The 24,926-nt window shown below is 35.7% G+C and overlaps 1 protein-coding gene across 2 annotated transcripts in view; it reads right to left on the bottom strand.

The window, feature by feature from the left end:
- Positions 1 to 785: 785 nt before the first annotated feature.
- The window catches only part of LOC136415120 (limbic system-associated membrane protein-like), a 76,307-nt gene continuing 52,166 nt past the window's right edge, over positions 786 to 24,926 (bottom strand). The window contains exons 6-11 of one of the 2 annotated variants that reach the window (XM_066399544.1): positions 10,462 to 10,559; positions 3,797 to 3,971; positions 3,522 to 3,736; positions 1,324 to 1,564; positions 1,149 to 1,187; positions 786 to 1,070 (exon numbers count right to left, since the gene is read on the bottom strand). In XM_066399544.1, the coding sequence (XP_066255641.1) occupies positions 949 to 1,070; positions 1,149 to 1,187; positions 1,324 to 1,564; positions 3,522 to 3,736; positions 3,797 to 3,971; positions 10,462 to 10,559 (890 nt within the window). In that variant the 3' untranslated portion in view covers positions 786 to 948. The remainder of the gene's footprint in view (positions 1,071 to 1,148; positions 1,188 to 1,323; positions 1,565 to 3,521; positions 3,737 to 3,796; positions 3,972 to 10,461; positions 10,560 to 24,926) is intronic. The other variant, XM_066399545.1, reaches the window with a different exon arrangement.

Below are 24,926 nucleotides of genomic sequence, written 5' to 3'. Positions count from 1 at the left end.
ATCAGACAGGAGAATCTGTAACTAATTGCGGGGTTAAAAAATCTTCCAAAAGTGTCCCTTATTATAAATAAATAACATAAACACTTGTTTGAGCATTTCATACCTTGATTTATTTTGCGTACATCCAAAAAGTGGTATGAAGGGTACAAAAAGTACTAGTAACTAAAACTGTAATTAAAAAAACTAAATTGAAGAAACTAGATCGACCTAAAATTCAAGAATACAATAAAAGCATAGCGATTATTGCCCGCAACCATAATGTTTTTTAAAATATTGGGTGTATTTTCATTAATAATAATTACTATTCATATAAAGCTTTATAGACATATAACTCTAATAAGATCTTTCTGTGCAGAAAATTTTATTATTTGGGATTTGAATTATGCACTTATAATAATACCAAACCATGAAACTCACATTTCTGTGAATGCGCATAAAAAAAAATAGGTATCAGCTTTAATTGAGAGAAGTGCATAATAGTAATCCTTAAGTTAACTTTATAGAAGTGAACTATAGAAAAATGATCGAAATTGACACTCAAATAAAAAATGATTTTCTGAACAATCCCTGTGACTTTCCACATACATAGTGTCTGGACGTTCACAAATTGGTCAATTTTGATTGTGTAAAGAGGACTTTAGTTCGCTTCTATTAAGTGGGAAATAGACTTACCGTAAGATTCCTATGTTAACACCACAGACATTGTAAATATAATATCATTAGATCAATATCATAGTTTATATACAAAAAATACCCGATGTAGTATAAGTAGTGTTATCTTGTAATTATTGTAATTACATATAAGTATATTACTTGCTTTTCTCTATTTACAGTCCATATTTACATAAATAATGGAAATAAATATTATTTTACCAATGGTACCAATGACATAAACTTTCTTGGACTTAAATGGCTTTAAATAAATATAAATTGGTAGCCGAAAAATGCTTATAAAGCGCACGAGAAAATTGACAAAATTAAGCCAAACATCTTCAAAGACACAACCATTTTGATCGACTGGGCACTATTCCTAAATGACCGCACGCTTTGGACGTCTTCTATGGCGTTTTCTGGAACAAGAAATACCAATTCACCATAAAAATTCCCCAAACGTACGGGAAAGCAAGTTTAAAGGGTATAGGGCTTACCAGCAAACATGTGCCGGTGGTTATCTGTGGTGCTCTCATCTAAAGGGCCCGATAGTGCGATTAAAACCGAACCAGTGCAGATGGTGCAAAAAGAGTGCATGAAACAAGGAAAAATGCACTTTTTCATTAGCTAACATGCACTAAAGAAAAAAGAAGAAATTCTATGATTACAAACCTGTATCGGTGGTTTTGAACGTGAAAGGCGGCGACTCAGGGCTCCACCCGAACTTGTTTCTGGCCTGCACTCTGGCTTCATACTGTTGTCCTGGTTCCAACCCTCGGATAACATAGCTCATGAACTGCATTCCTACCGGTTGAACTGGAATGGCTGGAAGAATTACGTCACGCCAGTCCATACGTCTGTCTTTGATCGGTTTGAAGAAGCTGAAGCTTCCAATAGGCAGTGTTTTGTTTTCCTACAAAAGCAGAGCAGGACTGGTTTAGCCGGAGCTTCGTTAATGTTTTCGAATTAGTGGAACACAAAAAATTCTGCAAATGTCACGCAAAATCCAAATATTAAAAGCAAACAAAGGCCCGCCGAAGGCAGCATTTCTTTTATATTTACCGAGATGATGTTATTAGGGCTTTTATACGTGGAGCGCACAAACAAAGATATATACTCTACGCTGCATGAGACGTATTTTATTTGGGGACTTTTACAAAAAGGAAATGATATATTGTAATGCCAACGAGGATTAATCCCTTTTAATATAAATCTCTTACTTTCAGTTTCTTACATATATATCTCGTTTTAATCCCTCCCGGGTCCCAGTACCGAAGCGCGATTTTGTCCGTTACAAAAGGCAGCATAATTAGCTTTTTTCTCCCTCAAATGTTTCACCAGCGAAGAGAAGACAGATGACGTTTCTAGCGAGCAATGAGACACAGACACTCTTTGTGGATGCGAAGGGACTATAGTTACATTGTTCAAGTCAAGAAAGTGTTTCAAAGACGGGATGTAGCTTAGCTCCGATAGGAGCCATATCCTTGAGCTAAAACTGCGGAAAATTGCCGGCAGGTAAATCAGAGCGGAAGCCATTAAAGAGGCCGGTGCACACGGAAAATGATCCCGCAAATCGCTGGAGGGTAAACTGTCTCGCCAGCTCGTAAAGTACATAATATTCTTCTAAATTCTGAAAGTCGCCGACATTGAATCTTTTATAGAAAAAGATCTGCAAAGTTGTTTTTTTTTTGTTTTTGCCCTGCGGAGTATGTGATAAAAGAATAATTCGACGGGGAGAATAATGTTGGATGAGCGTATAATCAAGATAATTAACCCCGATGAAGAAGTTTTCGTCATAAGCGAAGAAAGTGAAGCAGTTCCTCTGATGGGGTGATGCTCATTATATGTGAATACAATACTACGTTTTGAGTACGGATAAACATCCGTAGTTTTCGCAAATTAGCTAAAAATTTCATTTAATCATTTCCTTAGAAAAAACTATTGCTCTTTATGTTTTAGCACCAAATCCCAATGCCTAAACATGAGAAAATAATTTTTTTTCAAGGAGTTTCTCGATTCCTGATTTATATCTACGGCTTCACAAATTTACTTTAAATATTTAAGAGCCAAATCTATAATATTTTGAAGCATCGCCATGTGGAAATTCAAGGAGCACTTGAAACTTGATACTTAAAACCTACTAAATACTCTGGTATTGTTATCCATATGGAAACATTATTAGATATATTACTAAGGGTCACATATACACAAAAGGAAAAAGTTAAGGATATTGAAAATCAGCATCCAAATTTAAACAGTCATAAACTTCTTGTGAAAGATATAATCTCAATGTGTGTTTCATAGTCACAAAGGTCTTCGACGGGTAACCATAAAAGGTTGATTAAGATCGATAGGATATTTCCCAGAACGTAACTTAAAAAAGGTTTATAAAAATGTAAAAAAATAAATCTCTCCTTTTTCTGGAATGTGATGGAATAATATTATTTTTTGTGCATCTATTAAACTAAAGTCTTCTTTACGCCTATTAACACGGAGTCAATATTATAATATTTCAAATTTTAAAAAAATGTAGCTAGTGAAGACGTTAACCGCTGTCGAGGTAGCACCTTTTGAAATCAAAAACATATTTTTAGTTTTATCACTGGCGTTCGTATTAGTACATCACTAGATATATTTAAAAAAAATATACTATGCCCCTAATTCCATCTTAAAGATCCCACGATTGTACACCGAAGTTAAGAAAAAGTTCATCAAACATTTTTATGAGGCTGAAAACTCGAATATTTTTATGAATTTTGATATTCTAAACTTCTTTTATATCAAAAATTATGAATTGTGATTGAATGAAGATGAATTTATCGCGTTCTATGTGCATTATTGAGGAATATTCAATTAACGCAAATACTTACTCCTCGTTGAGGCCTCTTTGCCCCTTGGTGGTTGAGGTAAGTAGACAGTGGTTGTGGTTGACTGTCACTGGTGACACCACTCAATTCCGGAAGCCTCCTGTACAACAATTTGTACTCCTCAATTGGGCTCAACGATTCAACTTCCCAGCTAATGTTATAATTCTCCTTCCATTTGCTAGTTGTAGGACTGTTGAATTTAACCGGGTGAGGTTTTCCTGAAGAAAAAATAATTTATGTCATGAGTAAATTTCCGTATCACCAGTATAATGCATTACCAGTTAGCTGAATGCTCTTTCTGGTTTTGCCCAGTTGATTGTCGGCAACACAAGTGTAGTTTCCAAAATCCTGCCTGTTCACCTTCCTAATTACGAGCGTATGCCGAGAGCCTCTTGACTCCATTATCCTGCGCTCTGTTGTATCCAACTGCATAGTGTCCCTGTACCACAAAACCTGCAAAAACATTCAGTTATAAAGCTTCTTTTGCCTACCAGCTTAGGAGGAATTTCATTTTAAGCTTTAACATTTGTTCTGTTTTGAATATAGTGTCCCAGATTCGAGGTCTGACTTTGTCTCCCGTGGCCACAATGGTGTCAGCTCCCTTATACGGGAAACACACCTTTAAGTTTTATAATTTTCGGTTACAAAATTGATTATTGATGACGTGTTGGGATAGAGAGATAAAATTATCAGGGCCGGCATTTTCGGCCTAGATTGTGGTTTAAAATGCCCGAATATTCATCCTATCAGTCAGTTTTCATAACGCATCGCCATGCACACATGCTCCAGGTCATCCATCAGTCATTCGGTTAATTTTACCAACAGCGACCGCTGTAAACCCGCTCGGCCACTGAAAGAAAAATAATGTCACAGCAATTTAGAGGTAATTTTTTAACTTTTTATTGCCCCCCAGATGATAACGATTTTTTCATTTTTAGTTGCACACGCCGCATACAAGTTCATTTATATACCCAGTTCCGCACCAAAAAAGGATGTTTATGTCATGCCATGATGATGAAGAATTTGGATTTGCGTTAGTAGAATTAAAAACAAGTTTGAAAGAAACGGTTTTATACATTTTTTTGCAAAGACTCAAGCTACTGTAGGGATAACCATTGTCGAGTCGATTTTGTCTACCAGGGCTATCTGTCGTGTCCCTTTTGGTGCATTGAACAATTTTTCGAGTGTTAACAGCAGGACTCTGTGGACGGAGCCAACCTATAGCCAGAAGCAATGAAGCTGAATGTAGACAGTAGGAGGAAAAATCTGAGAAGAGTACGGCCTATACCGACTTTATGCCTCATTCCAGCTCTGCGTTTAATTAACACGAGCACCCCAAAGACCGCTTTCAATCCCATTAGATCTTGTCAGTTCGGTTCGTCTCCAGTCAATTAAAAGTAGGCAAGGATAGCTAGAATGAGACATAAAGTCGTAATAGGCCTTAATCTTCTCCGATTTTTGCTAGTACTATATATATTCATCTGCATAGCTCTGGGCTATAGGTCGGCCTTGTGCACTAAGTCCTGTTGCTTACAATCAGAAATTTGGTCGAGATTCAGTAACAAGGACACAGCAGATGGCGCTGGTAGGATATTTTCCTGCAGGCTCAACATGCTTGTCGTTGACATTGCCGATTTCTGCCTGCATTTAATTGACTCGAGATGAATTGAATTGATGAGATCTAATAGGATTGAAACCGGGCTTTGGTGTGCTCGAGTTAATTAAACACAGAGCTGGAATGAGGCATAAATTCGTGATGGGCCTTAATCTTCTCAGATTTGAATTTTTATTTAGGAGAGAGCACAACCGCATAATCTCGCACTTGTGAATTCCTCCTGGCCTCTGCCTAATCATTTATTAAGCAGTGTTAAGTGCTGCTATAGATGATTAAGCAATCTGTGCCTTCGAGCTCTTGGTAACGAATTAAATGTACTGTCGGCTCTCGACAAATGGCAGCTTTAGTTAACTATTCAATATCACTAACGTGACCTACTCTGAAGGTGATTGACGTCGCATCCAGTCATGATCATTTCCCAGTCAAGCTATGAATATGGAAAACTCCATAATCTGTGACAAACATTTTCCAGTTCAGTGAATATAATATAAGAATATTTTATTCTGCACAGTGATTAAGGACGAGAGTTATCCAACAAACCTCTTCGAGTATGAAGCTCTCCCTCAATTTTAAATTTAATCTCTCCAATTTTATATCAAGAATTTTTACCAACGATTGAAAGTGTGAAGAGCAGTTCGGTCAGTAACCAAGCGTTGTAAAGGCATTTTTATGTCCATGTAAAAAAGACAACTTTCATTAAATTTTATCCTAATTGAAAACATCGTTTTGATCTTTAGAAAGAGGATATGTCATCCACGATCCCCATTAAGCTCGCAGTGTCATCTATCTTGACATATGAATTAATTGTAGTGATAGCAAAAACAAATACGAAACTCCAAATTCCGCATTTCTTTAGTAACTTCTTCGACTTTTATAGCGTTTTCTTATAGAATGATAGTAATATATTCTAAATGTTCTTTGATTTTTTGTGAGTTGTTAAGTTAAATTTCAGTGTAATCAACCCTTTAAAATTACTAATTACTTGCTGTACCAGATGACACCAGATGACGAGTGCTTATCTTGTCAACTTTTATGACAGTGATTGAACCATAGCTTGAAGGAAAACGATACATGATAAAACTGAATAGCTTATAGTCTATTTCCGTCTATTGCATAAGCATCGAGTATGATAACAATATAGTGGTGCTGCCATTCCTCAGCATCTTATTAAAAGCAACCTCGCTCTTTACTATTAGTTTTGGGGAATTCATGACATCCATGTGATATTATTGGCTTAGGTTAATTAAGGATTAGGTTCCTGGGGCGCGTTCACATTCGTTGTCAGCCGTATGCCGACTGCATCTGGCGACTCCGCTACTCGCCAAAGTAAATGGAGGATAAACATTGTGAACGACTCCACCTACTCGCCAGATGCACTTGGCATACGCCCTACAACGATCGTGAACGCGCCCCTGGAACATGAATCGAGACAAAGTTAGTTTTTGTCATATATTTTACATTTGTGAATAAGTTTAATTTCCCATAATACAGTTGGGAACAATCAGTGATAACTGAGTTTCATTGTTTTACTAAAGAATGTGAAAATCAGTTAAAGTTAGATGAGTAAAACTAATAATATAGTTATACTTAATATCCGAATTTAATCAAAAATAGATAGGGAAGTTGAGGACACATGAAAGGGAGGAAATACGAAAACATACTGACTGCAATGCAAATTCAAACATAAGGGCAATGCTGCTACTCCGAGACTTATAAGTCAATTTCAAAAAGTTTGTAGTTTGGCTGTTAGGGATTTGAGCATTTTAGTTCCTTTGAGACTTGGTAAATTATTTTAGAACGAAAATTAAATACGTCTGTGTATTCTGGCTTAATTATCTTTTATTAAAATCCCTTATTCAGCTGTCTGTGAAGCGTCCTAGCTTCAGAGAAATTTTCATTTCGATAACGAAAATCCTCTATATACTCACATACACTAATTTAATTTTAGTTTCTGATTTTAAGAAATTACCCAAATTCACAAAAAAATATTGTACTCGGTTTTAAATAAGCGAAAATTGTCAATTTAATCTTATTCGAAATTCCGAAGCGAAGAGGTCCTTTTGTACGAGTTCGTTAGGGGGAAGCCAAACTAAGATATTCAATATTCAGGAAGTAAATTTTCTGACGTTGAAATGATTTTTCAGCAGAACTCGAACGTTCGGAAATTTATAACCAGATGAGGAATGAAAAATATCCAATTATCTGGCCCACTTCTCAATTTAAGGTAATCGGCCAAATATTTGATATTTATCGTTCAATCGGAAAGAAAATTATTTGATTTGGCTTCAAATGAAGTAATCGAGAAACATTTGTTAACATGGGAATTTATTAAACGTGCTCTTAATTTCGGAACCACGAATATTTTTGTTTCGCAATTAAATTTTAACCGAGCCTCGTACATTCATTAAAGTTGTTGCAAGTGCCAAGTATTTCGGTGGAACGTTCCAAAATGGGAACAAGAGATCATAATTGCACATTTAAGTGGAAAGTTGCACAAAAACCAATTAAGCCCTCATCGAAATCCGCAGAGAAAACATGGCAATTTCGCATTTATGGAGTGGGTCGTGACAATTCCTTTGTTTTTTATTTTGCGAAGCTGGAAATTAATGCAAAATAGAACCGCAATTAAATAAAATTTCTATACCTTTAAATTAGACGGTATTCTTAGTCACAATATCTTGGAATATAAACTCCACTCCCGGAATACATTTAATTTCAAATTTCGTAAAAGTTGACCGACATTATTTGCATAACATTTTTGACCTAATCTGAAATGGAAATGCGTTATAAAATTTGCGTTTTCAGCATTTATTATTGTGTAAGCAGTACTATGAATTACATTTTTAAAGTTTCCAGGAAAATAAATTCCACGTCAAATGTCCATCTCTGGAATAATAAATCTGGAAGATTAACTTCATAAAGGAACTTTCTTGGAATTTAAAATGGGATTTTTCTGGCGATTTGAGCGTATTTAAAAATGCGCTCAACGAATTGAATTTCATTATCGAAGTTGTAATTGAATATTGATTGTGTCAGTTTGATGGATAATTTTTTTACGGCGAATGTTTGGAGCTGTAGTGAATAGTTAAATATTCAGTAGGATTCAGACCTAGTTATTGACGTCTTGACGTTGGGTATACTGTTCAAGAGAGAGAAGAAGATAGAGCGCATCTTTATCTTTTTGGTGTTTTTGGTAGAAAATGTTAAGTTAGTAAGAATTAAACAAGTTATACTAGATCCCAGAAGAAGGGTTATTATAGTCGAAGGCATAGAAAGGTGACATATGTACACACTTCTCTCGCTAATTAATCCTAAGACAGGAAAAACTAATGTTATTTTTTATTATTACACTGCAACAAGTTGGTTTGAAGACACGAGAAAATCCAACGAGTTTTCAGTGAAATATTGTGATTCAAGTTACTGAAACCACAGTAAATTTAAAAATGATATCGAAATTTTACGGAAAAGGTATATTATCAGCACAGTTTCCTAACTGGGAAATATGGATTTTCAATATCGTATAATGAAAATGTTTTTTTACTTTGACGATGTTTTCAGTTCGAGTGAAGGTCCAGAACCTTATATCAAAGTCTGGTACTTACTTTAACACGATTTGATAACCTTTGTGTGTATTTAACCTGAACCGAACTAACTTATAATGATCAAGTTACAGTCGAAATAGAGTTCGGAATGCTCATTTCTCTGGAACTCGACTCTGTGAAAAGTAGCGATAAAATCAGTCAAGTGGCCGTCCGGCACTCGACTGTAAAAACAAAGAAGAATTACACATAGGAGTAATCAAGTGTAGAAACTCTACAGGGTCTGTTTTATTTAGCACGAAATCCAATTAACCTCCCATCTCGATTTAGCCGGAAATCCCGGAATTCTCCTCTTCGGCCATTATGCATGCGGCCTGTCCCGGTCCTATTTTAGTTGGAAGCGTAGGCAAATGCTAGTTTACACATTTGAATAAAGCTGTTTTTGAGCCTCAGAATTTGAGTTTCTTTCGAGAAAAATAAACTCATTAAGGCAAAGTTTAGGATATATAAACAATGAAAATGTTATTTTAAAACAATGTTTTGCAGTTGAAAGAAAGATTTACATGAATAAATAATAATTTTTTTAGGAGTCAAAAAGTAGTAGTGAAATGGAATTACAAACAGATCAGATCCGACACTCACTAAAGGAAAATTAATGAGTGACAAGAATTTGAATGGTCACACAAATGAACGAGCTAGTTAAATGTAAAACATCAATCAAAGCATTCAATCGAATTAATCATTCAAATGAAATATATTTCATAGTTTGTTGAGCAGCACGTCAGTAGCACTTTCTAGGACCTTGCAGCCAGTTGCTAAGGGGGCCTAAAATTTACATTCTCTTCCCGCTAGCACTAAATAAAGGAGTGAGTTTAAGACTTAAAGTTAAGATTTACGAATATATTTTAAGATTTCACTGCTCGTCTCATATAACAGATCAGTAGAATAATTTTGGACATTAGGGAAGTTACTTAAACTCAAATTTTTCCAATAGTGATCCAATAAGTTTGTAGATATGTTCAAACAAATTGATAAATCACACCCTGGAATATACCAATGACCAGTGGCTAAATTTTTAAAGTATTTCCTGCAAAGTACTTAGCCACGTTTCAAGTTTTCATTCTTTGCACTTTTCAACCTGTGAACCTAAACCATCAAATTAATTTAAGCTGCAATCTGGCAAGGTTGGCAAATTTACAGTTTAAAATAAAATAACCAAAATAGTGCTTTGTCTATGTTATGAGGCAAACATTATGCAGTGTGGGAATTTGAGGCAATACATAGTGGGGAACTATGGAAACTATGTGGGATTTGAACAGTTTAAAGCCGACTTTCTATTCGTCTGAAATGTACAGTGGGAATTTGCTTCCGATTAATCTCTGAGTGCAATTATTAATGAGTCGATTATATATGTCTGTAATCTAAAATCGATATGTTAGGCCCATTAAATATATGTATATTAGAAGAGCAAACGAAGAGTTAAATGTTTGTGATTTAAATTTTCCGGATCTTAGAAGGAAGAATAAAAGCGCGTTACCATCTATACTACTGAATTTTTTACTTAGAAGCCACAACATTAGGGAGTATTTAGAGAGTTTCGTTGCCCATTAAGTGACTTTATTTGGCTGAAAGCACACATGAAAACGACTAATAAAAAACCCAGTAGCACCAGTAGGTTCCTCGTTTAATGCCCCCTCCAAAAAACTTTGTTTGCCAAAAATTAGGAATTCAAAATTAGCAATTTAGCCCCGCCAGGTCTAATTAGAGCGGACGCTCGTTAGGAGCTTACCTCGGGTTGGCTTTCTCCATGGACGATGCAAACTAGCTGAGCTTCGAGCCCCTCTCCCGAATACACCACTGGCCTTTCCACGGTTATTTCCGGCGGATCTGGAACAAGAATTAAGAATTACCCGCACCTGAATATTTACCGTTTCGTGTCCGTTCAAATAAGGCCCTTCTCACGTGAGCCCTGTCCCGAATAATTCCAGTTAAGTGATTTACGTCAATGGTGCCTCGAGGAAGGCAATTTGAGATTTTGGTGTACAGATAGAGAATTTGGATTTCATGAGGTATTAGCACATGGCAAATTTTTCCAGAGCTCCTTCGTCGTGGAATTGTTGTTATATTAACTTTATGTTACTTGACATCGTGTCCCTTAAGGCTGGTGAACATTTTCTTCAAAGTAATAATTTATAAAAAAAGTTTGAGAAAGACGACAGATACTTTTAAGAGAGTGAAACTTATTTAGGTTCACCAATTTCAGTCACTGAAATTCTTGATTTGTAATCAAAGTTTATGGAGTATTGAAACTTCTTTGCTACGGATTTCAAATCGATTTTCATTTTGCTTCTGCAGGTTTCAGAGCATTAGGTTGTAAGTAGAATAAACTGTCTCTAAAAATGAATCGGTAAACAGCTTACAGCTTAGTTTTTGAGAGGAAATACTCTTGAGAATAATGAGATGTATTATAACATGAAAGAAGAGTAAATTTGGATACATGTTTTCCAGAACAGTTAGAAGCACTAGTGACATAATTCAATAGTGTCTCGACGTCGTTACCTAATTCTGTGTCTTGGCAGTTCTGCAACCTTGCAGCAATCAAAGGACTACTTTTTTACCATATAACGAACACATTGTGTTTTATAAGCAGTGAATTTTCAAAGTCATCACTTGCTCAGTTCTATGCGCCATCACCATCCAAATTTTGCACCAATTGAGCACCACTTTTTTTGAAAATCTATAGGGTATTACCTGAAGCAAGATTTTTGAATCTGAAGAGTAGAGTGTTTCCTGAAAATGACTTCGAAATGGCTGTATCAACACTGTGCGATCATGCAGAATGCTAACAAATTTTGATGTCGTTCACCAAGCATTCTCTATTCCTTAGATTCAAGAATCTAGACCCGGAACTTGATTTGAAGCGTATCAATGTGATTACGATTATAACAATTAAAATATGGTTAAAGCATCCCGAGACAACGACCAAGAAATAGACATTACTGCATAAAACATTAATGCCAATGCAAACATGCAAAACCGAGGGAAATCACAAATTCATCCAGGGATGCACTCTTTGGATTAAATGGGGAAATTAAATTAGCACATTCAGACATATATTGTTTCCTTCACAAGAAATTGTGGTTTCGGAAGTTTACTGAAATCTGAAATACCTTGTAAGAATAACCAAAGATCCACGCACCACAGATAATTTGTGGTTAATCCTTGCAGACTAAAAGCAAAATTATTAACTGTTAATTTAATTACTAGGAATTTTCACAGAAACGTTGCCATTGAGTTAGGCTTTTTGATTTTTGGTTTTCTATGAGAGCTAGCTTCATGATAAAGTTAACAGTACATTAATAATTTGACCTTTAGCTCCAAATTATTGTTCTATTGTTATGTACTTCAAGTTCAAATAATGAATGTGCTGTTAACTTTAACGTTAAGCTATCTACCATAAAAATTAAGGCTCTGACCAATATTAAGGCTTTATATAAATGTTTCTATGGAAGTTAACTTGCAGTTAGAATTACTACACATTAATAATTTAGCACTAATGGTAAGTTTTCTAGCTTATATTTACAATTTTTATATCTTAAATTTAAACTGAAAGCAATTAACTTCTGGGGTTAAACTTAGATATAGTCATATATTTATAGAGTCATTCTAACTCTCTAACGCACGACTGAACGATATTACTAATTTTCTAGTCCTCATTCAGTAAGCGTTATGGATATGTTCGTGGATGTATTAAATTACCTTTTATTTGCAACTTTTGCCTCGTATTTTTAAGCTGAGAGATTTTGCTCCCCGTAGTTTAGTGAGAGAATTTTAGGTAGGTGTTAAATAATCTTACACAAAATTGTACAGCGCATCTCACAAATTAGCTTTCGCAATTTCCCCTTCGAGCTTCGAACGAAATTACAGACGCTTATAATCAAATTTCATCGGTCTAACAAAATATACATGCAAATTCGGATTAGAGCAAATATTAGGGCAAAACATTATTCAGCTCGTTTCCACTATACGTTACGTTTACATCATCGTTACATCGATTCAAAATTTGATTCAATATCGAACCAAATGCGATGGCACTTTCAATTTTACCCCTTTTTGGAGGAGGACGAGAAAATGCGACATCAATCAGGTAAAATTCCTGCCGAAAATCCCATTACAGGAGCGAAAACAAACCCGAAAAGAATTTCCTTTAGCATCCTTCGAGTGCAGGTGGATGAAATAAAACCGCCAACAGCCAATTCTGCGGGTTGATAAAAGCCATTATGGCCCCCCTTTGTCGATTCACCTGGAATGTGTTTTACTTTGGACGTTTATCAAAGTGAAAAATCAATATGGATTTTCTTTCTCAATTCCGAGCAGTATAATGTAGATAATCACCATTTTCTCGTGTTTGCTTGTTCCCCATTTATGTAGTTTTAAACACGAAGGAAACGCGCTAAAGGCGGAAATTCGGATAACAAAAATGTCCTACATAGGACGATGTTTTATTAAGTTAGTTTCAAGTCGAAATGGGCTCAAACATAAAGGGAAACTGCCGCTGACAGGCGATTTTATTGCGGAATAAAAATGCCATAACAACCTTACACTGGATGTTCCTAACACGTTTTATGGATCATTTAAAATTCATTTGTTACCAGTTTAAGAGATTTATTACGCTGCTAAAAGAGCCAGGTGCAAAATGTATGGGTCATGTCTAACTGCGTGACTAGAATTCCATATTATTGCCTGCAATTGCTTCTTTTTTTCTTCACGAATATTCGCATTGATTTCTATGACATAGCAGTCATGCGATGTCTCCTACTCTAGACTAAAATCAAACTTTTTCCCAACCTCTGGGAAATGGATTAATCAATCTAGATGTTATTTTTAAACTGGAACAATTTTCAGAGATCTGGGGGTCTCCTTATTTTCAGCTTAAAACTGAAGTATCTGCGACTGACATTCAATTTGCTGTGTGACAAAGGGACGCCAACTTATAAAGGGAGATTTACCTGCAATTTATTGGATATTGGCTCGGCCAAGCCTTTGACAGTGCGTTTATCCCCCTTTTTAAAGGGCTGGCTGCAAAAATACGTTTAATTAGATCCCCAATCAATATTTGACCCAAGGGCTTAGGCATGTAACCATCACTGGTTTAAAGCCTCTATGAAGGCATATAAATCATATTACGAGTACTTGATTTGAATAATGTGTCAACTCTTTTTTATACTCTTAACTCTTTCTGTCTATCGGGTTATTGGCTAAGTAGCCCAATTTTCCCGTAAACTAAGCATTTTTCCCTAAGATATTTTGCCCAGATAGTGTCAGTTATTTATGAGCCCTATTTGCCAAGTGCGGGTTCATAAATTTAATGAGACCATAAATTCTATCGATAGAGAAATTTAAAATGCGAAGGTATAAATATGAAATGGCTCCAATGCATATGGATACTGTTGTTTGTGAATTCTCTTGTAACTGGTTAAACGTGTCTGGAATATTAATTTCTAATTATCGGAATGTAAACGAAGATTTACAGAAATTGAGTAACGTAAGTACGAAGATTTAGTAAATGTGAAGAGTAGGGTTGCCTCTGTGAAAAGGATCGGGTGAAAATCTATGAAATGTCAAATATTTGCTGTGATCGAGCCGCACAGGAACTATACATGAAAGAGACCTCATAGGGAAACTGAAACAACCAGTCAACAGGCAAAACTCATGCATACTTAATAAGCGTAATATTCGCGTTATCCTCCATTACTTGGAACTCAACCTTTAAGGGTATCCAGTCAAAATAATGACTGGCAGTCCAGTAGGATTTCTAAAAATGAAATGTCAAGAGAAATCTGAGATAAGGGTCCGAAAAAAGTGTTCAAAAAAGAAATAGGCTCATTCTGCACATTAAGTTATGTAATGATATGATTATCTAAAGATATGATTCACAGGTTTGATGTTTGCTAATGCACACTTTGGCTGTAGTTATTAAATACACAGTGTGTAAAATTTAACCTGGAACATGGAAATATCTTGAACATTAGGTATCCTATAAAGAAATATTTATTATCAAACTTTAATCACTTTAAGAGGAAAATGTATTGATGCTAAAATTGATTTCTCTTCACTCCCCGTGTGGACACTGAGGATTCTAGCATAAATCGAAAACAATCTTTCAGACAAACATTTCTTATCTTTAGCCGTAATATCCGAATCTATAAAAAAATGGGGGTTGCCATTTGAAATTAAAAAGCTAAACCTCACCCCACCCACTCGGGGAGTGGAGGAGAATCAAATTTAGCACCAATACATTTCCCTCTCAGAGTGATTAAAGTTTGAAACTAAACGTTTCTTTATGAAATGCCTAGTATTCGAGATATTTCGATATTTTAGGTTAAATGTTCCACCCTGTATAGCGTTTAATTCAAAGTATTATGAATCGGTATTATCCAGGCTTCCTTCCAGCTTTCCAGTACATTTCCTCCGTCGAGATGTCTCTACACAATCACTCTCGCAATAAAACCTTTAATGGAATTAAATTTTTAATTATTCGCGGTGTTTTGAGATAAATTTATGACTATTCTCAAACCTTCTTTTCTGTTTTTAAAATTATTTCGAATTTAAACCGAATAAACTACGAATAAAATTAAATCCATGTTTATTACCTGCATGTAGCACATTGTATCCGCAAAATATTAATGAAGTACACATACTTTAATAACTACTATCCAGCAGTTTTGTATACTTTCATAGAACATTAATTTTATCTGGTTTACACACAATTCCTCGTTGCTTTTTGGGCATTTCCGAGTTATTTAATTTTACCTTGTGTCGTGTCAATTAAGAAAATCGTCGCTTACATTGTTTTTTTGGTAAAAACACTAAAACTTTTCTACTACGTACTAACTACATTAGATTTATCACGATTAGGCTTGAAACTGCTCTTGTACTGTAACATTCATAATTTACAGAATTTTTTTTTGTTTCGTGACGAAGAATCGACACTTAAAAATTTTAAACTTAATAATTACTCATCTTGTCAAAGACGACGCTGTTTTTGATTAGTAAGCTATTTGTAATTTACAAAAGTCATGCAAGTGACTGTTATTGTAAATGTGGCACTGCATCATTACAATACATTATACATTCACTTTCACTTTCACATGAAATGCACCACCCAATAATAATAACAATTAAGTCTTGTAATTTTGGCAAAATAATGCTTCATAGTAGAGTATCAAATGATCAGACTTTCAGTTAAAAGATACATTTGATAATGAAAAAATTAATAATAAGTGACATCGCCTCGTACGGCAATGCAAGCACGTACTCTTCGCGGTATGCTTTGCAACAAATGATCAATATCTTCCTGGGGTATTTCATTCCATGCTACCTCAAGATGATGTCGTAGGTCATCCACATTGTTTGGAGGCCTCGGTAAATTTCGAAGACGGCGACTCATCATATCCCAAAGATGTTCGATGGGCGATAGATCCGGTGACCGTGCAGGCCAAGGCAGTATTTCCAATTGTGCTTCTTCCAGGTATCGTCGAGTAATGTTCGCACTATGTGGTCTTGCATTATCCTGTTGGAAAATGCCATTTGGTAAAGTTTGCATGAAAGGTACTAATACTGGCCTCAGAACATTGTCAATGTAGCGACGTGCGCTTAGGGTACCTGGAACGAACACAAGAGAAGATCTTCGGCCAACACATATCGCACCCCAGATCATAACACCAGGTGTTAAAGCTGTGTGGCGCCTTTCAGAAAATTGCAAATTTCTTCTTTCACCTCGATATCGTCTGACTCTTCTACGACCATCATTGATCCATAAACAAAATCGCGACTCGTCACTGAAGACGATATTGTTCCACTCATGATTCCAATCAATTCGTTCTTGACACCAGGCCAATCTGGAAGCTTGGTGTTGGGCGGTTAGTAGCAGTCGTAGGTTTGGGCGGTATGAATGCAGGCCAAAAGACGAAATTCTTCTGTAAACTATTACCATTCACACCCGACGATTTAGAGCTCCCATCCAATCTACTGCAACAGATATTGTTGTTTGAAATCGATCACTAATTGCCATCCGTCTAAGAAGTCGATCTTCACGTGCGTTGCCGCTACGGGGAGGACGTCCAGTTGGACGATGTCGCTGAACCCTTTCTTCAGACCACGAAGACCATGTTCTCGCAATCGTGGTGTGGTTCCGATTCATTCTTCGGGCAATCTCACGAAAAGAAAGTCCACCCTCCTTCATGCCGATAATTCGCCCTCTATCAAAATCCGAAACGTAGGAAAAATTTCGACGCTGCCTCACTGGGGGCATTTTGAGATGTCTTGTTCACAGTTCAACAACAAAATAAACTGATATTTCCATGTAAATATTATTTTATTTATTTACAATTGAATAAAAAATCTAATAGGTCGATGACAAAAAAACCACTAGCATTCTTTCTTTTTTACTGAAAGTCTGATCATTTGATACTCTATTATGAAGCATTATTTTGCCAAAATTACAAGACTTAATTATTATTATTACTGGGTGGTGCATTTCATGTGAAAGTGAGTGTATTTGACTGGTAATCTACATATTTAAATTCCTTTAAATTTGGTTTGGTTCTATCTCACAAGACTGTGATTTGTATCAAAAATCATAAGGTTTTCGACAAATTTTGAGAGGAATAAAAGTTTTAGAATTAAATTTACTATTAAATGGTATTATTCGTTTGTTAGTTACTTTACAGATAAAAAAATCCCAACTCTTTTTGACCTTACCTTACCCCTAATTCTAACCCTTATTGAGCATCTATTGATTTCACATTCCTATCAATAAAAAATATTGATAAGAATAAAACCTGTTCCAAATTTGGTTGCGTTTTGATGACGCATTACTGAAATATGCCGCTTTTTATAAATTAACAAGTCAACTTCGGAGGTCAACAAATCGTCATATGTTGAGGTCGTCCCCTACACACATCTGCTCTGTCAGTTTTGTTACGACTCACATTGGACTTCATCAATCTGTTTGCTATATGCCCCAATGCCACTAGTACTAAAACGTTTGAGTAGAAGCGTTGCCAGAATGAATGGCAGGTGTGATGAAGACTGGGTCAATTCTTTCGAGGAAAACTGACTGATCTACCGTTGCTCTTACTTGGACAGTTAAATGATTGGTTAGTACCAGTTGCGCAGTTGATTATACTTAACTTGTTTGGAAACATTTCAGTCGTGATCTTTTAGTCGCTGTTTCCGTCCGTCCATGGTTTTTTGTCGTTAAGAAAAGGTTATCTCGGAAGTTTCTTTGCTTGAGGTTATGTATGAACCATCAGCATCGGTTTGTTTTATCCACTCAATATCCCCTACAACCCCTTTGGCTAGGATTCTATGGATTCGACCCGCGCTTAGCATATCTGTAATGTCATCGCAGAATCGCTTCCAGGAGTCCCTCTTACAGTTAAGCTTTTGAACTAAAATTAAACTTTTGTTTCCTGGACAGCTCAATGGAATTATGGTGGGCATGCTGCTATAAATTTCACTGGAAATGTACGGGACAGGTTTGAATAATTAACAGGATTACTTTTATAATTCCTTCAAAAATCCTCATTTAACGCGGAAGGAATAAAAAACTGAGGCAGTAAAAATGCTATTTTTAAAGCATATTTCCACCAAGGGCTAAGTGTTAATCCAAATTAATTTGTAGAATACATTATGACAATCCTCTTAGAGCATCTGTAGCAAAAACGGGAAAAAGCCACGTAATTTACAATTTGAAAACGGTTGCGCAAATAAAATGCCAGCTGCACTTACAAATCCATTCAAAACGGGCAGGAAAAAGGAAAGCGATGCTCAGGTTTTTATCGGGGCCTTTTTTCAAATGTTAAAATCGCCCCGCTTACCGAGTTTTAAAATCTTTATTATTTCAAAACGCGAATATCAGAGAGGGAAACGGCAAAACGTACAATAACGAAGACAAAAGGCCCAAGTGTATATCATATTTACAGTTTAATGTGGAGTGACTGTACGACACATTCACTTGATTCGAAATAAAAAGTACATTTAGTGGTTTTCGTGTTCTCATTATCTGAGATCGTGGCAAAATAGTTGCAAATGCAGTATTTAAACATCTTTTTGCATGTTTCTGAATTGTTGATCAGAATTTTAACTTGTTAATTCATTACGAATCGCTAAGGTGAATATAGGCTTCTAGAACAGTTTTTCCTGCCAGAGATCGTTAATCCTGAAATTGAACTTTTACATCCCGATGAGGATAAAAGTTTTTGAAATATACAAAAACGGTGCTCCAGGAAAAAGATTTTGAATGAAAAGATAAGTGTAACAACACGTTTCCCTTTTGATTCAGGTCTGGAATCTATGGAAAAGTTGTGTCGTTCTTCAGCACTCCCTTTCAATTTGCTGGTAATCATCGTAGGTTAACTTGTTAATCAGTAGGTCGTGAGACACAGATGTATTTCATCATTCATGTCCTAATCTGATTTTCGCAGTATTCCCCTACAATTTTTATCCGGTTTTTTCGCCATGACAATGTCTTTCAATTTATTGCAAAACTGTATGAAGGCGAGTCGGTTGGAGATATGAATCGTAAAATGTTAATAAAAGAGGGAGAAAAAGGACGGTATAGCTGCCATACAACTTAATCAACGAACTTGAGACGTTAATAAAGAGTAATTTCTTAAAAAAGATGTAGCCTTGTTCCTTTAGCATGATAAGAATGAAACTGATGGTGAATTGGAGTATCCGCACTCAGTGCAATAATATGATAGAAAAACAATCTCCGGCTGATTACCATACAATCATACGTCATAATAAAACAAAAACAGTCCAAAAAAGATGTCTATATTGCTATACTAAGTTCGTCCTGGTGCGGGCAGCTGAATTTGCCACGAAATAAATTGTAAAGCCGTAAGTAACGTAGCGTGACAAGATCTAACGTAATTTCTGACTATTTTAGCAAATATTTTCGGAACCAGATAGTATTTTGCATAGATAGAAATCTCTTACGGAATTCCGGAGTGGAAATCTACCTCAAGGATAACACATTTAGAGAAACTATGAGATAACTGTCAAGGGTGAGACATTGCACATCGTCATCAAGTTACCATGTTTTGTCTATAACTTTTACTATTTAACCATTTTTCCATCTCTCAGAGTTCCCAAAATGTCCATACAGGTAAGCAAAATTTGGGTAACACTGTATGATGTTATTGTTATTGCTGCGGATAACAAAATGTGCTTAGTAGTTTAATGAGGGCGAAGAATTTTCGAATCGAGCTTATCTTCCGAATTCCGATTGTTATTGACAGGTATTTGAGGTTCACTGAACTGCTTACCATGATATAGGCTTTCTATCAGCACAGGTCACCGCACAAATCCACTGTATGTATGACGGTATTTTGAATAAAATGACGTTCATATGACGAAACATTCAGAGCACGCAAAATGGCGCAGAGAGCTGCTTAATCGAAATTGTCAGGCAATAGAAATTATTTCATCATATTATCCGAAAACCCCATTCGAGCATTATTTAATCCCCCAAACAAATTGTAATATTTCTAGTTGGCATTGATTCGAAAGCAATTAGCAGGGACACCAATTAGAACAATAAACAATAACCACGCCACTAGCGGAAGTGTAACATGGAATTAATTCAACAAATCTAGTTTTCGCGATTTAAACGTATCTCGCGGTCTATAAACAATTCCAATGACGGATTATCCGATCATGCTTTGCCGTTGTTTTCAGTTTGTTATTCTTCGGTTCGATGCCTTGCAGCGGAAAAACCAGGAATATAGGGAGTTTTAGAAATAAACGGGCAGTAGGGCCGTTCATCAACGCCATCTATAGGCATTAAATTATTTTGCGGTATTAGTGAAATTTATGCGTTCGGTATGGACTGTGCTAAATTAGCGATGAAATATGTGACATATTGGTTAGTAATTGAGCTAAAGCCCGCTCTGACGATAAGTAACGCCCAAACAATAAATCTACAAATTTTAGAGAGAATCAAAGACAAAATAGGCGGATCTTGTTCGAATTTACTGCTACCACTGGGTCTAAGCAGGTTAAAATAATTGAATCCAAATGAACTTTCGCCCAAAACTTTTCCTTTAAATTATTTCGCATCTCACCTAACCATGTTACGTATAATTTGTACTACAAAGTTAAATCTCTACTCTACAAGGGAAGTTGTTAGTTCGATTGTTTTATAGGTTTCGAGGACATCTGCCCGAAGGGGCAAATTATTATTAATGCACTGTTAACTTTAGCGTCGAGCTAATTTCTGTAGAAACCAACCTATTTGAACGTTTCTGTATAAATGAGGATGCAGTTCAAGTTGACAGCACATTAGTAAATTGGCCCTTAGAGCTATAAAATATTTTTGACCTTGTCACACTATACTAACCACATCTTAATTACTATTCTCAATTTCATTATTATTGTACTGAGTGATGCTACTTTCTAAATATATATTTCGTAAAAGTTTAATTTGGTCTGATACGCTTGCTATGCATGTAATTTATAAAATTTGATTTTGTGAATGTGCTATCACAAGTGGAATTCTTCAGACAGTGTAAATTTATTGTGAATAACATTCGAATATACAACTTTTCAGAGTACTGATTCCACAAAGTTTATCAAAAATTCAATTATTATGACTTCGACTCCTCATTCTCTATAATCTGAAAACTTCAGTTATTGTCTTATTAAAATGTCAATTAAATGAATATTGAATTTGCACTTTTTTTTATGATTTCTGTAAAATCTTCATCTGGTATATCTTTATATTGGACAGACTGTGTATTATGTCGTTTTGCGTATAGTTATCTTGCTAAAATCAGCTGTAAAGTTTTTTAAGTTTACAGCCATTGTATCATCGTTATCGTTCAGTCTATGACTCGTATCTTTGAAAAAGGCAGATTGTGAAGTTTTTTGTATGTTTTCGTACCGATATCGTTTCGATAAATGATCGTAACAAGATGTTCGTAATCCGGAACTATTAATCGGGACAATCGGGTGTTCTTTTGTTTCAAAGACTTGCGACATACGTCACTAGTGTAGCGGACATTTCGTGACCTAACGTGGGTGTCGTGTAATTGTCATTTAGTGTCGTGCGTCGTAGTGTGTGTGGTCAAAACCTTTTTTCTCCTTTTGTAGTAAAACTGCTCTTGGTATTTGGAAGTGTGTTCCCCAACAAGATAATGCCAGACTACAACTGATTCGGTTTACCATAGATTTCTTTCAACAAAATGAAATCAGTTTCACCCCGCTGACCACCCCGATCTCCAGATCTATCATCATTCAAACATATCTGGGATATTATGGGTAGAAGGTTACAAAATTTACCTGATCCTTTACAAACCCTAGCGGTGGTCTATAATATCATACAGATAGCCTGTAATGAGATTCCTCATGAGGGCATCGATTATTTCATTGAATCGAAGCCTAGATACGTCCAGGAGTGCATAAGATAACGCAGAAGGAAGACGTTAAGGTTTTTTTTGTTTTAACCATCGAATTTGTTTAATTTTTTAACGATATACTTATGTTACTATAAGAAACATGCACGCTAAAAATTATTTAAGTCAAACCAGTTTCACGGGATGTTACCGTTTTTATGTCAGAGGATATAATTGTATTTCATTACAATTATAATAGTCAGACTATACAGGGCCTTCACATGTAGTAATTAGTTTTGTCTATATTATCTTTTGAGACTGTCATAAAAGTAAAATCTCTATAATCATGGGAAATCGAAAAATTCCCACCACCATTTTTTTTAACGAAACACTGTATATTTTACATATAAAATTGAGAACTAAATGAGAAACGCTAAGTCTCTTTGCTACTCCACGTGTTTCTTTTGTAAGATCTTCTTCGAATTTTTTTATAATGTTTTCCTGAAGATTTTCATTTTCAATAACGTCTCGAACACCAACGCCTCGCTGAGGAAAACTCTGATAAATGTTCGGTTGTTGGAAAGGTGCTATTCTGGAAAACTACATTCATATTCTTTAACAACTTCAAACACATTATCGTTGGTAAAGCTATAAAGATCATATCAGCATAGTTTTCAATGGTAAACATTGTTAAACACTTTTTTCAAAGAAAGCCTTTTATTACGCGCCATTAAAATACAATTGAACACTATATGCCATATAAGACTAGATTTTTGCTCGAAATATGATTCATTTTCTTGTACTTCATATATCTATAAGATTAAATAACAGTTGTCTTTACTCCAAAAAAATATTACGTGGCTCTCTTCTACTCTAAAATGCAATAGTTTGGAAATATTTTTCCTGTATTTTACTGAGTTGTTCGCTTGTAACTTACTGAGATACATCTGAGAGAAATATGAGTGACAAGCTATGGGAGAAAATTATTCGTGATTTTAAACGCTTTTAGTTTAATTATCAGGTACCATCAAAATACAATGTAAGTGCTGTCTAATTTTATACTTTTTCACATGGTGAAAAAAATTAAGGAAAAAATTAACACTAAATATTTCATAAGCCGTTGAAAATCGGAGCCTTTTCGATGACATCTCCGAAAGTATCTTTCTCTTATCGTGGAACACCGTGTGCGACCCTATTGAAGGGTCGTTGATCTTATCCGACTTTACAAAACATGTAATGGCGTTCAAACTTAATCAAAACTAACTTGTCTTCCAGAAAGTGGGCGCGTCGACACGAGATGCAGTTCCAGATAAACAGAACATATACGAAACAACAAAGTCCGCTTTATTTTAATGCATATTACACGCCACGGTGTTATTTCGTCTAAATGAAAAACAATTCAGAACAAGCGAACATAGTGCAAGACTGAAAATATAAACAGATTCTGGCGGCCGCTTTACTTCAAACAATATCCAAAGTTAGTAGACAGTGGCCCCTTGTGTTTAGTTGCTCAATCCAGGTTGTGGAAATTTTACGGTTTCGCGGGATTGCTCGACTAAAGCGATATTTTGCGCTTATTATGCGCCTCCGATGTTAGTTAAGCTCGAACTGGCTGTTTTACGAATATTGGTGCCTCTGGCATCTTAGTTTTAGCCTAACGAAGGATGCTCTGCAATTCCTAAAGGAGATTTGGAAGAGCGGTATAAATCGCAATTTGCTAATCCAATTATTAGAAGAGGTACGTTTGGTTGAAAGGGAAAAGAACTCTCATCCTGCATCGCTCTGGGTTACATATTATCGGAACCATTAGGGAATTGCTCTGAAAATGTTAATCTTAATTTTACTAGAAGCCAAAATGAATTATGCGAACTTCCAGTTTATGCCATATTATTTTGAACAAAACTATTTGTATTATTCTAACGAAAACATTTTACTTGTGGTGAGATCCAATACCAACGCGTCTCTGTAATACAAAGAGAAGTTAATTTACGGTACGTGATATTCTCTGGGGTGTGTACAAACAGTAACAAATCGTGTCCCAACACGGGAAAGGGTGGACATTATGTCAAGTGGAAAGTCGGTAGTGCGTGACAGGGCACACCGAATAGAGACAAAATGATGTGAACCGCATTAGTTAACTCATCTCAAATTTTTTTCAAAAATGATTTTCGTCAAGTTTCTTATTTATATTGTCGAGAACAACTAACATGCCTTTGCTTTCGAGGCGTGACACATTAGTAAGATTATGACAGCCGTCATCGCATGTAAAGGTCGAGAATACGTAAACCTTTAAGAACCTTCGTCATGTCACAGTAGAAGAATCTGTCGCCCCTGCGGGCACATCCAAATCACGAAAATTTTACTTTCTGAGCTATCCTGTCATTTTATATTTTAAACCCCTGTCTTGTAAAATCCATTCTTAAACCTACATTATGTATTAGTCCCTCAGAGAGCTGCTGACAGTCAGTAGGCCACAAACCCTTTCACCGCTGGAAATATTTTCAGCACGAACGTAACTCATTCGAAACAAAGCTAAATATGCAGAGCGGACAGTCGCTGAAAATTAATGTAAAAACATTTCACCGAACACATAAATCGTTTAATTAAATTCGAATTAAATTGTACTTCACAGCAATAATAATTACGGGGCATTATCTGTGTTTTTAAGGCGATAAATCAAACGCTTTTAGTGGATTCGCATATCGGAAATTCGGTAAAACTGTTAATAGTTATTTGCTAATTGAATTTTCTACCCCGTTTCCAACAATAATTGCTCCGAGTAAAGAATTATACAGTATGCAGTCGCCAAAATTCTCGACCAAAGGAAATTATTGGGGACATCAGCAAATTG

The sequence above is a fragment of the Euwallacea similis genome, chromosome 19, assembly GCF_039881205.1.
Source record: "Euwallacea similis isolate ESF13 chromosome 19, ESF131.1, whole genome shotgun sequence".
Taxonomy (NCBI): Eukaryota; Metazoa; Arthropoda; class Insecta; order Coleoptera; family Curculionidae; genus Euwallacea; species Euwallacea similis.
The sequence above is the reverse complement of the archived record's forward strand: the minus strand, read 5'-3'. Positions and strand labels throughout refer to the sequence as shown.